Here is a 14,430-nt window from a genome sequence, read left to right as displayed (position 1 = left end):
AGTGACGCCAATCTGTCGTAATTACTGTAAAATAAATTGAGTGTATGATTTTGTATATTTCTTTTAGTTAAAGGAAATGTTTTTATGTTTTGCCTCTCTGCCCCTTATTCTGTTGATTATTTTGTTTTTAAACTCTGGTCATGAGAGAAACAATAACTCATTCTGTTGTATTTCTTATAGTTGAAATGACAAATAAAAGCAAACCTTTTGCAGCATCACACATTATATAGTGAGCCAGGCTGTAAACTCTTTTGGGCTTTTTTTTCTCACAACCTACAGCACTGAGTAAAGATTTAAGCATTAGACAAGAAAAGTGAGGATTTAAAAACAACTTTACAGTTGGTTTTACAGTACAACTAACTTTACAGTAGTGAACAGAAAAAAAAACACAAGATCAAATCAGCATTTGGTATGAACAGTCTTTGCCTTTAAAAGAGCACCAGTTCTCCTTGGGACACTTACTGTGCACAGTTTTTCAAGGCACTTGGCAGGCAGGTTCTTCCGAGCATCTTGAAGAACTTTTGGGCTGGCTGAGAAATTTAGGCTGTCTCAGACTGACTTGATTATGCTCTACGGGGGGCCTGCAACAGACTCCCTACAGAGGAGTCTGTTGCAGGGCTCCTTGCTCCTTGCTGCTGAGGAAAGTTCATTATTATTCTGTCTGTATGTTTCTGGTCATTGTCATGCTGCAGAATGAATTTGGGACCAATCAGATGCCCTCCTGATGGTATTGCATGATGGATTACAATTTTATCTATATTTAGATGTTGTGCAATTTTTATTCGTTTTTTTATTGTTATTGTTTTATTTTCATTATATCAAATCCACTTGTCCCTAATTCCAGGGATATTTCTTAAATCTTTCACTGGTATTACATCAGCACCATAGAAAACACAAGGTCAAATAATAGTTTAATAGTTTAAGTATTGTTTTATTAATTGTTCAGCAAAAACAGAAACTGCAAAAAGAGATACCATCAATCAGTAGTGAGCATTTAAAAACCTTCTCTCAAATGAGAAGCTGGAGCCTCTGAGAAGCGTGAATAAAAAGAAATAAGAGCCCACGGAAATATGACTGTTTCACAAGGTGACACGCATGAAAACAACAAAGTTTAAGCAATTGGAATAGTTGTCAAAGCCATGCAGAAGGGAGAGGATATGTTACATTCAGCAAGCTGGAACCATTGAGGTGTACAGAGGCACATTTTCTATATTGATTCACCCACTTAAAAGAATTGGCTCAGTAACCACGTGTGTTACAGTATGTTTGTGTTATACATCAGTGATGTTATTGCTGGCTTAGGTTACCTGCAGAGGAAACTGTACAATGTAAAATTTTATCATTACACTGGTACAGGTCAAAAACTCTTTTTAGTTTAACTGTAGCACAGCTTTTATCTATTTCCATAAATAGATAAATGGCTCTGGACCAGAAAATTAACAGTTTGCACTTTTTTTTTATTTGAATACTTCAGTCAGTTAGTCCAGCAATCCAACCCAGGTATGGTTAATACCTTGAAATGAACATTGACAGTGGTGGAGTTTCAGTAGTCACTGAGGAAAACCTGTAGCTGAATGTGCTAGTGACTCTAAATGTGCTTTATGTCTATAGTGAATATAAAAGAATATACCTGCCTTTGCTGTGGCATACAGTCGTTTGTACTGTTAGCAATCCTAACGTTATGGCTCGATCCTTTGGAGCATTGTCATACTACAGAATGTTGTGCAAGTGATGACCTGCTCACAACCTGTGTATGTTGGTTACAGTGTTTATAAAAGGTGCAGATACTATGAAAGCCTTTTTAGAGCAAGAGGTTTATGTGCAATAACTGTTAACAGCCACATTTGAAAAAAGGACATAAAACATTTATCTATTTTTTAAAAATCTTTATCCTTGTGGGTACTGCACACAAAGGGATAATGTTATGAGTGTAGCTTGCATGGATTCTATGGACTCAAATTGATATTTAAGAGTGCACGAAAGACTTGTTGCTAACTGACTGGAAGTGGGTCAAGTCAGAATGGGTATCAGATGCTGGACTAAAAGATCACTGAACAGATACAATATGTCTTACTTTGGGGCGTTGTAGCTGTCATGGCAGCATTTTTTACATCTCAGAATTGTGCCTGTTACACTCCCAACAGCTGTGCCATTGTGTATGTACAGCTCACAGACTGTAATCTATGGGCTGTATGTACACAAAGTGTACAGCCACAGATGGTGGAAACTGGGGGGAGTCATCTGGGGTCATCAGAGGCCAGAATAAATAACATTCTGAGGGTCTACTGTCTACCATGCTGGATAGAAAAGTATTTCAAAATATATGTTTATTTATTTTCTTTTTTCCCCCATATGTCAATATGGTTATTGGGCAGCACTGAGAAGTTTTTAAGTACAAATCATTTCCTATGAAGGCTGTAAAGGATCTACATTCTCCAAAATATAGGCTATGTTTGTTTGCATTAGAGCTTTCTGTGGCTAATTTTTATGTGAGAAAAATGGTGACAGATATCTGGCTGTCTAGTACAGAGAGGATAGTATCTTGTAAGTAAGTGTACATCAGATCTTTATCCTGATGATGACCCTTGTTTGGTGCATCAGGCAGACAGGATATGAAACTATTTACGATAGGAACTAGAGCAAAAAGTTTGCTGAATAATCATAAATTATTACCATAGTGCATTCCACATTTAAACAAAATACAACTCACTCTAAGTTAAAATAAATTGTGCTCTAGCATTCTACTACGAAAACAAGAATATGTTTGACAAGAATATCAAGACAATAGTCTTGAGAAATATACTGTAGAATTAAATATGACAAAAGTTTTGTACAAGTTTACAAGGCATGTATCAGTGACAGAGCTCATTATGTCACCATGGGAAAGTTGAAACAGCAACAAATAAAATCCTTATGGTTTACCATGTAGCATTATTTGACTGATTATTTTCCAGTTAATACATTCAGAGAAACCTGGAAGAAACATTTCCCGTGTCACAATCATTATTTGGTGAACATCACCTTTGGAAGACAGTCTGACATTTCAAGAAATGACTGAATGACTGAAACGCAGCAGAAAATAAACTAACTCAAAAACTAAAACAAACCAAGTGACCTCACTCCAGTGGGTCACTGTTATCAGTATCCTGGATAACTCTTGTTAACAGGCTGACTGTTCCATTTGCAGATATTTGTGTCACAGAACAAGTTGCTATCAAGTCAAACTCTGACTCATCTTTAACTTGACAAATGATAGCAAATCACAAATACCACAATCATTAATTAGATTATTTTTTCTAAATCTTCTCTCGTAGAACAAATCCTTGATATTTGCAATATTAAGCATGGTTATTTATATTTAACCCAAATGCTTTTTGACCTCTACTTACCTGAGAGGGTAGAAGCTGCAGGATTGCTTAAGTGGCTGGTTTTAGTCACCATGTGTGGCATGTCATTGCAGTAGTACCAAAAAGACAACAGCTGCTAACACTAACATCGAATGTTTAAGCAGCATATTCAGCCAAGGACAACCCCCACTATGTAAAGCACTATGAGCATTTGGAAATGCTACCGATTATGATGCTATACTGTGGTGGACCTGAAGTTGAAATTCAACATCAAGAGTTAGGTGTCTGTGGTGGTGGAGTCCTGTGCTCTGGAAGCCTGGGCACCTTTCGGTTAATGTTTGGCTGTTTGCTTTCTTCCCTCCAACCTCCTTCTTTTCCTTTCTTCCCATCTGATTTCTCCTTATTCTGCCTGCACAGTTTCAGTGCTCGGGATATGAAAACATCCAGGTCAAAAAGCCGTTCTTTTTGCTTGACAGGAAGTGACTCCAAGGGTTCATCATTTGCTGGCTGAGAAATAGAGGAAGTAGAGGAAAGGGGCTGAGATTCTGGGGGAGGTAAAAGTGGTGAGATGGAGGGAGAAACTGCTCGAGGTGACTGAAGAGGAAGTGGAGAGGTAGGAGACGAGGGGAGAAGTGAGGGAAGGGAATTTGAGGAAGGTGTAACAGGCGGAAGTGGGCTCAGTCTGTATTCATCATATTCAGCTGATGGTTGCTGCACAACTTCTGTGTAGTGAAAGACTGGGGTTGGGAGGTCAGTTGGGGAGAGAGGAAGGGGGGGAGAGGAAGTATAGCAGGAGGGTGAACGTGGCTCTAAAGAAGGACTGGGACTGGGCGAGTGCAGACGAGACTGGGTGCTCAGCACCCAGCGAGAGATCTCCTGGAATAAATCCCCTGTCTCCTCGTCTTCCTCCTTATCTACTTCATCCTCCTTCATCTCTCCCAGGTCCTCCACACTGCCACCAATAGGCTCAGCAGGCACAGGGAGGATGTTAGTATTACGCTTCCAATGAGACAGATCCAGGATCAGCTTAGGCTCTGAGTAATGTTGAGGCTTGCCCTCTCTCCAGGCAATTTTATCCAGATATGAAGGAGAGCCCACTTTGTAGTCACAGGAGCGGCCACAGTCCAGATCCCCGTACCCCAAACCACAGGCCCGTTCCAGAGAGGAGTGAGAGTTTTCCAAGAAACGTTCAGCCGAGCTACTGTGGGAATATTTGCGTGGGTCCACCTATGTAACACAGGTGGGGTGGGGTATGTAGATGAATGGGGAAGATAGCAAACTGAAGGATTAATTCTGTTATGTGTTGAACTGCTTTGATTCATTCTAGTTTTTTACTAAATATCCTAAGTGTGATTAATTGGAACGGCAATAAAATTTGACAACATAAAATTTAAGACGCTATAAATAAGACAGTGAAGGCAACACAAGTGTATTTACAAAGGCTTACCACCATATTGGATATTGCAAGAAATATGCATAAATAAAATAATATAAAGTTCTTCCAACACAAAAAATGTCCTATATGGTGAAATTTGCATTTTACCAAATAGCAAATAAAAATAAAATATTTAAGTAATGAGGAAAGTAATGAGCTTTATCAGCTTCATTACAACTGTCCATGCATTTCAATAAAATAAGACATTGGTTACACCCAAGTACAAATCAGTCAGTATTGAGGGGAAATGACAGCAAAAGAAGAAATAGAAGAAAAACCTGAGCCTCCTCTAACAGTGAGGTGGAACTGGCCCGGGGGTCCCTCTGCACCTCCTCATCCTCTGTCGTGTCTCCCAGGTCAGAGGTAATGTGACCAGGGGGCATGCAGCGGCACCCCCCACCTGACTGCCGCCAGCACACATCTGTTGATAAACTGTTCTCATACCTGGGAGGGAGTAATTAAGGATTTCTCTTAACTTTACTGTGCAGTATATTGAGTCAGATATGCTTATTTACAATAACTAAATAGGTAGTTTCTCATTATGCTTTGCCAGAATTATTGTTCCAACAATTTGACTTGGACCAATTTTTCAGCGTTTCATGTATAAAGTATTGGGGAATATGGTCTTCCCATGAAATAGAGTGAATTATGCAAAAACTAGGATTCTGTAGTAATTAAAATCGAAGTCAGACTTAAAGACAAATGGTTGGTGGAGGAAATGAAATGCAGTAAATTGGTCAAAATATTCTGGAGGCTCAATGAATTTCTTTACTTAGCTCCTGAGCAGTCAACCTTCAGTGTTAGACAGGAAGTAAAATTCATTTTGTGTTGGTTACAGTTATGTTAGTATATGTGCCAAATCTGAAGAAGTTTTGTCAAGGTGCTACTGAGATATCATATCTTTGAGAATGGGACAGACAGACAACCCGAAAACAATGCCTCCAGCTCTAGCTGTCACAGTCACAGAGGTATAAAACTGAATGGAAAAATTCCTAACCAGTGAATAAAAACGTAAATCTACACACCTGTCCAAGTGGATGCTGGAGGCCTGGCTGTTGCTGTTGCTGAGGCTCTGCTCGGTGATGAGGCTGTCCTCCAGTTCATCCTCGATGTGGAAGGGATGTGAGGAGGTGGGCTCATCCTCTGGACAGGAGTACTGCTGGAGGAAGGGGTGGGACAGCGCTGCTTCAGCTGTCAGCCGATCCATGGGGTTAAAGGTCAAGATACGCTCAAGGAAGTCCACAGCTGAGTGGGGATGAGTGGGGGAGGAAGAGGAGGAGAATAAAATATAGATACCATGAAGTGTATTCCTCTTAAAAATTATTCTCTCTAAAGGCTAAATTATAGGTGTTAGACCTCCAAACCTTGAACTCCTATTATCCATCCTTCACAGCTCAGAGAAGCTACTGTTTTCTGTATCTTTTTTCTTCCTCACATCATCTATTACTCTTGTTTGTCCCCAGTTCTTATACTGCTTGACCTTCCTCTTCTTCCCACTAGTCAGTTCTCTCTGCTCACCCTGATAATCCACTTCAGGCAGCAATTCAGAAAAGGGTTTCTTGACTCTCCATCCACGACTGACATATGAAGGCATCACCTGGGAAAGGATGACAGTAGAGTAAAGACATGTGCATAATTCTGTTTCTTTTAGCACATTTCTTTAGAGTATTCAAGGCACCCTCCAGATGAATTCAAAAAATAGAGCAGGATAACTAGAATCTGCTTTATCGGTTTGAACTATCAAAGCAACAACATGCAAGAAGGGCCTTTGTTCGGCAGAGCTGTGTTTGACCTTGTCTGTAGACTAAAGTTTCTAGTCTAAAGCTGCAAACATAACATGACAGTGACTCCCTGTTCCATATTTAAACTTTGCAGACATGACTTGCAGCAGCCACTGAAGTGTCACCTGTAGCAGGTCTTGCCTGTCCTCCTCTCTCAGCACCGGCACTGAGTCGAGAATCAGCTGCATCTGTTCCAGTTCATGAGCTCCTGCAGAGGGGAGCAGCCAATTAGAGACAAGCAGAGACAAGCCAGAGGATCGGTTACATAAGCCGAAAAAAAGGTGGCCAATTAGAGTCAAACAGGAATTACAAGGAGGTGAGAGCTGTCATGTAAAAGAAATGGTAAAGTAAGGAGCTTCAATACAGAGAAGATGGAAAAGGAAAGGTTGAAATTTCAGGCATGTTGTTTTTCTGGTCACGCCCAAATTATGATTCCACCACAGGTAACAGTAATGTGTGCACTGGGGAAACCTGTTGGAAAGTACTTCTTTCGAGGTTGTGTAAAAACGCCATGTCCTTCTAATATTCTTCTAATATTGGCAGACATTTACCCCAATATGGCCCAGTCCTAGTGTTAAACCTCTATAAGCTTTGACATCAGCCTGAGTCTGTTGGGGGTCATACACAACCTGGGAGGAGTTAGATGCGGTCAAGCTCAACTCTGGGAAAAGTCCCCAAAGTGAACTCTATCCTTGACAAGTAATGTGAGGTCACTGACTGTGGTGTAACTATAAGTGTAACATGCTTGACGTTTTCAGCTCACAGAGAGCAGCGTAGCAGTATTTTTCCACCCATGTCATGCAATGATGATTTGCCCTTTAACTGCCTCCACCCAGCTGATGGACACCAGCAGGTGGTGCCATATCAGCACATTGACCACTCTAAGAAATAAGCATGTAGTGTACGTGATAGACAAAAAAATATTGTGTCATGTAAACTGTTGTGTTTAAGTGAAAAGAAAGACACTTGATGTGTGAAAATCCAGCAGAGAGGAACACCAGGGAACAGATGACGCTCTTGAGTTTATGGTACCATCTCTCCTGTGGTGTGGAAGGCTGGTAGAGGTCAAATCAGCTTGTCATGAGAAACTACAGCTGCTTCAGACAGTGAGAATTTCACTATCATCATTGTTATTCTGGTCAGGCAAAGAAGTAGCCTGAAGAAAAAGAATAAAGTGTCTTTGGTGGAGGACATTGGAAAGAAAATCTCTCACTTGATGCCAGTTTCCACTGTGGTACAGAACCTTTTTTTGCATCTCTGCTTGAGGTAACTTTTACACAATATATGACACATGGAAGATGTGTTTGAATACATCTGATTTACCTGATTATATCGTGCAGCCTGATTTCAATGTTCTTGTTTTGACTACAGCTTATTGTTGCTAAGATGTACACACAAGTTCATCCTTACAAACCTTGCATGTCTCTATTTTCACAATAAAGGCTCTCAAAAAAATTTAATTTAGGATTTTTATGATATTTAACATGCACTCTCCTTTGCAGGAGTACAATGCAGACATGTAAATTAACACAAATATCAGACACTGAATTGGAAAACCTGCCAGTTCCTAGAAACACATTTCCCAGAAAGATCTTGCAAGACTTTTAGTAATAACATGCTTTTGCTAAGCACTAATGATATAATCACATTTCATTATGTCATCAAATTAATAGTAAGCAATATCATAATGTTTCCGTAAGACATCAAGATCATGATGACAGTGTTTTGATGGAGACAAACAGTAGAGGTACCTGCAAAAAGCATGCGTCCAGTGAGCATCTCAGCCAGTATGCAACCTGCAGCCCACATGTCTATGGCCTTGGTGTAGTTGTTGGGGGACAGGAGCAGACGGGGGGAGCAATACCACTTAGTTACGAGACCCTCGGACAGATAGCCCTGGAGAAGGAGGTGAAGAGGTGAGTGAGAGAAGAATAGGAGAAAGATGGAGAAAGTGGTACACTCTGTTATCTTAGTGATGAGCATGCAACAGACTGGCTTGCTGCTAGCTGTTACCATACGGCAGCATGCACTTGAATGTGTATGAGGTGTTCAAATTGCTCAGCATGCTGGCAGTCATTTTTGTTGTGGGAGCATCGTGAAGTCGATAATGTCAGCTACAAAAAGGAAACTTAAGTTCACATGGGATATTTTCACTTACACCCACAACATGACTTCATCATGTTATGTCAGCAACATGATGAAAACTGGCTTCAGGATAAACTCTCCAGCAGAAAATATTCCCCTGAATCTCTCCCTGCAGTTACTGAGTCTTTTTTTTTTCAAGCCTCTGCTGTACAACAACACGCATCCTCTCATTAAGACTGGTCCGACAAGGCTCCCTTCTGCCTTTTACTTTTGTAAACGTTCACCTTGTGAAAAACACTGATGATGCCGTGCATGGAGATAAGCCTATAAGCATTCTCACGTTCAAACCAGAATCAGTTATAATGAGAAGCATTTGCTTGTTGCTATCATTAACACTCTTGCCGCCTCTTGCATATCACTCTACCTCTCACACTTGCTTCACTCTCTGACCTTAAAAAAATCTCTCAATTCTTGCCCTCACTACATGATAGTTCTATTCTTTTCTTGACCTTGTATCCCCCCTGATCTTACTTACTGCACTGCCCCAGGCTTTAAACGTCTTGACAGTCATAATATTAGAAGACTGCAGACTTCATAACAAAATATGCTTTTAATATGGGTCACACATTCTCACACATTTTACACATTTAATTCTTTTGATGTTGCTTGAATTGTTTGAAGTTCATTTTTCCCTAATGGCATACTATTATTCAATTTTTGTCCACAACCCAAATTTTTTGGAGTTGGAAAAGAGGCCCCAAAATGAGGCAAGGGTCCTTTTTGGAGTGTCTGATCTCCCTCTAAAGACCTTCTCTTATCGTTTCCGTCACCTCTCTACCCCTCCCTGCACTGTCCCCACTGCTCTTCTCCCCTTATGTTCTCCCATCACCCCTCGTCTACAGTCCACTGTTTCCTTTTCCCATCTCACCATTCGCTCCATCTGACACTTCTTGTAGAACTGCTCTATTTAGGCTTATGCCATGTACACAGCACTGGATTTAACCTGGCCCAGATGAGTTTTCATACTCAAGATGGATGTCAGAAATTACTCTGTGTGCTAGTTAAATTAAAATTATCGTATCACCAACATAACAGTACACTAAACAGGACATAGCCCCTCTGATAATTGTGTTTTAGGTCTGACCCAAAATAGTTTTATATTTTACTTGAGAGCTGCCAAGAGAGTTACTGCTACATCTTTGAAGATTGTAAATAAAAAGGTAGTGAAATGTGTCTCAATCAGCAGGTTTGGGGGATGACTCAGAGTCTTTATACATTGTGGGCAACTTATACCTCACTTCCCCTACATAGCATTCAGCCTGGTTTTTAAATGTCATAATGGCTCTGTGAGTTTTTTCGGGTCAGCTTTCTCAAGAGTTACATTGCTCCTAGCATACAATGTGTTGAATTATCAACAGCACTATTGAGTAGCTGTGAATTAAAAGCTATAAAATGAAAATGCTTCACTCTCTTCAGCCTTAGTGTTTCTCTGCTCTCTACTCTTTTTGCACCTATGCTCCTCTTTTGCCAGGAGTGCTGGCAAAAAGTGCTTGCTCTTTTTTCCCTCTCATTCCTCTCCTCTTTACTCCTTCATCACTTGTCTCTTACCTACTTCTTTTGTGCTCTCTACTCCCTCTCTCTCCAGGCCTGCTCTGCCTTCACTGCACCTTCCCCTTCATGCCCTCCCTCTGTGTGCCAGGAGATGACAGAGCAGAAACTGATGCTGAGTCCTCAGTGACGGTCTGACAAACATACACTCACCTTGTCCTCTATCTGTCTGTCTGTCTCTCCCCTCCCTCCTGATTATTCTCTACATCTGTGCTCTCCTTTCTACTTCCTGACAAGCATATGACAGACAGTGACTTTCAAGGAGTAGGCATGTTTCATGTCAAAACTACAACATTTTCAGGCGGTTATTGTTATTTCATTATAAAAGTTCATCACAGAACATCTCTATTTTTGTAGCTATATTTACACTTTTTTAAACACTGTGCAGACTTAAGTGTCACAGCTGTTCACCAATATAAAAGGTTTGTTGGATGCTGTCACTCCTCTCTGCCTCCCCCCTTTCTTTTTCTTCTTTCCTCTCGACTTCCTTCCCAGTCACCACCTCTTCCTTTCCTCTCCATCTTTCCGCTACCCTTGCTCTTTTCTTCACGCTTCACCCCATCTCTCTCTTTTCACCACCTCTGCTTGCCTTACCTCCATTCTCACCTGTTTCATTCCACTCTGTTCATTTTCACCTGTCAATCCTGACTGTATCTTTCTGTTTGTCCCTCTCACCTCATTTCCTTTCATCTATTCTTTTTGCTTACTTTTTCTCTCCTCAGTCACCTTTCCTTCCCCTCTTTCTCTCTGTCCTTCATCCAGGTCATGAATAATTTCTGGGCAGATGCAGCACAGCCTCAGCAGGTGACATTTACACGTACACACTCACAACAGTAACCGGTGTAGTTCCAAACCGTTGTAGACAGTAAACAACATCACAAATGTTTTCTCTGCCTGTTTTCCTCCTCTCTCCTCACAACCTCTCTGTCAGCTCCCTCCACCCGAGTAAATGTTTGTCTGTGTAGTCAGAAGCACACTTCTAGACAGCTCATTCAACAGCTTCATCTCGATTCACTGCAGAGTCACGGTGTGCTGACAAAACTGCTGCGATAATACACCGACCATGAGATACCGCAGAAGCTCTGAGAAAACGGATAAAGATTCATGGAGCAATTATAGTTAATTGAAAAGAGAGCAGATTGTTCAGTGTTCAGAGCTAGAAAACTACACCAGCCAATTTTACTGTCAAACATGACACAATATAAAACCTGAGGGTCGACTGTGATGCAAGAACTCTGTTTGAGTGCAGTATAAATGAGCCACCAGTCTTGTGTTATAGCCCAATAAGAACATTAATACTATTTATGAATTTCCGTCACAGCTGAAGGCTGAACTGCTCACGTCTATTACCGCAAAATGTTTGAAAAAGCAGCGCGTTGGCTCTGCATTATTAAATAAAAGAGAGGATGCTTTCACATTCACTGCAGGCATCTGCTTTGGTGTCAACACTGCATCACAAATAACCCAGCACCATCTTACACACACGTCATCATACACACTAGCGCACACACATAAATCTGCTAATGCAATTTTATGTTCATGAACAATGACAAACTCATTTTTTGCTGGCTAACAGACACATCAGATAGGACAGACTCCCAACTAACTCCCAATGTCCTACTCCTATCTATCTATCTATCTATCTATCTATCTATCTATCTATCTATCTATCTATCTATCTATCTATCTATCTATCTATCTATCTATCTATCATCAGTGCAGTTAAGCCCTGAACACTGTTTTCTCTGAGTGTGAGAGCATAGATATGCACTCAAAAACACAGAATGTGTAAACCTTGTTTCTACCTTCATTTCTCAGTTTTTTCTCTTCTTTGTCCCACTTTCCTTGTTTTCCTTATTTGCACTGTCGCTCACCCTCCCTTTTTCTCCTTTTGTAATTTTCACCTTTCTTTCTCTCCTCCTTTCATGACTCAGTATTTCTCACCCTTGCTCCTCATCTGTTTTTTGCCTCCTCCTCCTCCCATCCTTCCCTCCACCCTTCTCCTCCCCTCCAAATGCACCCCCTGTGTCTGCACCCAGCTGGTCTCCAGTCCCGTGTTCTGGGCTGACAAAGATCGCCTTTCACAAGAGTTCCTCTCCACATGCACAGACCCAAAAAACACACAGACATACAAACACACACACACACACACACACACACACACACACACACACACACACACACATCCTGCCCTGCTAGTGTAACAGTATTGCTGCGGGATCTTCATGCATAATAATGTAGCACAATGGAGCAGTAAACTGTCACATTAATCTCTCAGAAGTCCTCACCTACAAGGGACAGGCTAATTACAGGGTTTGATTAGCACAAAACGTGATACCAGATTTGGGCAGAAGATGTAACAGTAATAGCAGGGTTTGGGCTGGAGAGGCCTATTGTGAAAGACACAGGTTGGCAACATCAGACATAGGGATGTGTAATTGGAGAAAGCAATCACAGAAAAAAGGCAGTTTGGCTGTACAACAGTCGCAACATGTAGAATCTGTCTAAGAGGTGTAACAATTAGACTGTTTAAGATCTTGAACTCCTGGCTGCATTTGTCCAGCCAGGATACTTTTTAAAAAGATGAATCAGACCAGTGTTGTCAAAGATGTCACCTGAGATAAGACATTTGAAAGGACACCAGACAGACAGATAAATTATTCTGTGTTTCAATTGTGAGGCGGACAAAGATCATGCGTGCAAGCACGCAGACTTTCTATTGGAGGATTCTTTTGCAACAGTATCCCATTTATAATGTATCCATTGCTACACAAGGACAAGGGTTTGTGCAATACTGTCTGATAACCACACCGTCCAGGGCTTAGGAGTTGCTATCTCTTCACAGAGATAATGTTCAATATTACAATACTCTCCCAAAATTCATCCATCAGCAGCAGAACAAGCCACACTGTGTCAGAGAAATGAGGAGAGTGAAACATCCTTCCGACTTTATCACCTTCACTGACTTTAATTGTCATAGTATGATTTCTTTTTGTTGAACAAGTAGCAAAAAAGCACAATTTTTATTCATGACAAAATCAATACAGCCAATACTATGTGGACACACATCTAAACCTCTATGCTGGTTTGTCTTCTGAAGATTATGGATTTATAAAATCAAGATTAAACTTGTGAAGAGAGTATGAACCAAGAGAGAGTAATGATAACAGGCATTTATTGGCCTCTAGTCAAAATTAAACTTGGCACATTGTCTACATTTGCATGGCCCGATAAATATGAGAAAGAGTAATTAGGTTATGGCTATAAAAGTTTGTGCATGTATTGTTGATTACTCTGAGAGTCTAGCGTACATGTCATGTTTGGTCATCAGTCAAAGAGTTTTTCTCATAGATGAGCACTTGAAAAAATAAGACATCCAACTACCAGTGCACAGCCAAGCCATCCATTCATAATTTCTAAACATGAAAAGGACACTCTGTATGTATGAGTGTCCTTGCAGTATATGCATTTGTGTGTGTGCGTGGAAGGGTGGCAGTTTATCGTGCTCCTCACTGCTCTCACCTTATGAGAATAATGAGGGTCGACTATCCTGGCCAGCCCGAAGTCTCCGATCTTGAGCAGCAGTTGGTCCGTGTTGATGAATATGTTGGCAGGCTTTAGGTCTCTGTGCAGGACGTTAGCTGAGTGGATGAACTTTAGTCCCCTCAGCAGCTGGTAGAACAGCAGAGTAGCATGACCTGTTCAAGGGCAAAAATAAGATGAGGCTACACCACAATATCCCCTTGTAATTACAGTTACATCATGTATTCAAAACTCAGTAAAAAGACTTTAAATGGGCTACTTCTTTTTCTACTTTTTACTCTGACTTAATTAAATGTGCTTGATTTACAGTAAAGTTCAAGTTGGTGGGATATTTTGTTACTATTTCCATTATTAACCCTGTGACTTGTGGATATGGGCAATCATCTAAGCTCTGCATCACCCCACTCCTTTATAACATACATTGTGCTCATAAAAAAACAAGCAAATAAATGACAGACTGAATGAATAAATACATTCAAAATAAAATGTACAAATGTGCTATTTTTGAATGTGAGATTTTTGGCGCAGTCTTAGCTAACCATGTCTTAAAAGGATTTCTTTTAAATCCAGTAAATCACAGTGTAAACATGGCCAGCACTGACGCAACAAGAAAGACCGGTAGAAAAAACAA

The 14,430-nt window shown here is 40.6% G+C and overlaps 1 protein-coding gene across 2 annotated transcripts in view; it reads right to left on the bottom strand.

The window, feature by feature from the left end:
• Nucleotides 1–906: 906 nt before the first annotated feature.
• The window catches only part of mapk4 (mitogen-activated protein kinase 4), a 16,964-nt gene continuing 3,440 nt past the window's right edge, over nucleotides 907–14,430 (bottom strand). The window contains exons 3-9 of one of the 2 annotated variants that reach the window (XM_071483185.1): nucleotides 13,779–13,954; nucleotides 8,315–8,459; nucleotides 6,689–6,771; nucleotides 6,301–6,379; nucleotides 5,808–6,027; nucleotides 5,061–5,226; nucleotides 907–4,574 (exon numbers count right to left, since the gene is read on the bottom strand). In XM_071483185.1, coding sequence (XP_071339286.1) covers nucleotides 3,618–4,574; nucleotides 5,061–5,226; nucleotides 5,808–6,027; nucleotides 6,301–6,379; nucleotides 6,689–6,771; nucleotides 8,315–8,459; nucleotides 13,779–13,954 — 1,826 coding nt within the window. In that variant the 3' untranslated portion in view covers nucleotides 907–3,617. Of the gene's footprint in view, nucleotides 4,575–5,060; nucleotides 5,227–5,807; nucleotides 6,028–6,146; nucleotides 6,380–6,688; nucleotides 6,772–8,314; nucleotides 8,460–13,778; nucleotides 13,955–14,430 lie in introns of those variants that run through there. The other variant, XM_071483186.1, reaches the window with a different exon arrangement.

The sequence above is a fragment of the Trachinotus anak genome, unplaced genomic scaffold (genome assembly GCF_046630095.1).
Source record: "Trachinotus anak isolate AG129_WGS33_773 ecotype Australia unplaced genomic scaffold, CSIRO_AGI_Tana_v1 ptg000008l, whole genome shotgun sequence".
In the NCBI taxonomy this organism is placed as follows: domain Eukaryota; kingdom Metazoa; phylum Chordata; class Actinopteri; order Carangiformes; family Carangidae; genus Trachinotus; species Trachinotus anak.
This window is presented reverse-complemented; position numbering and strand designations above follow the sequence as displayed.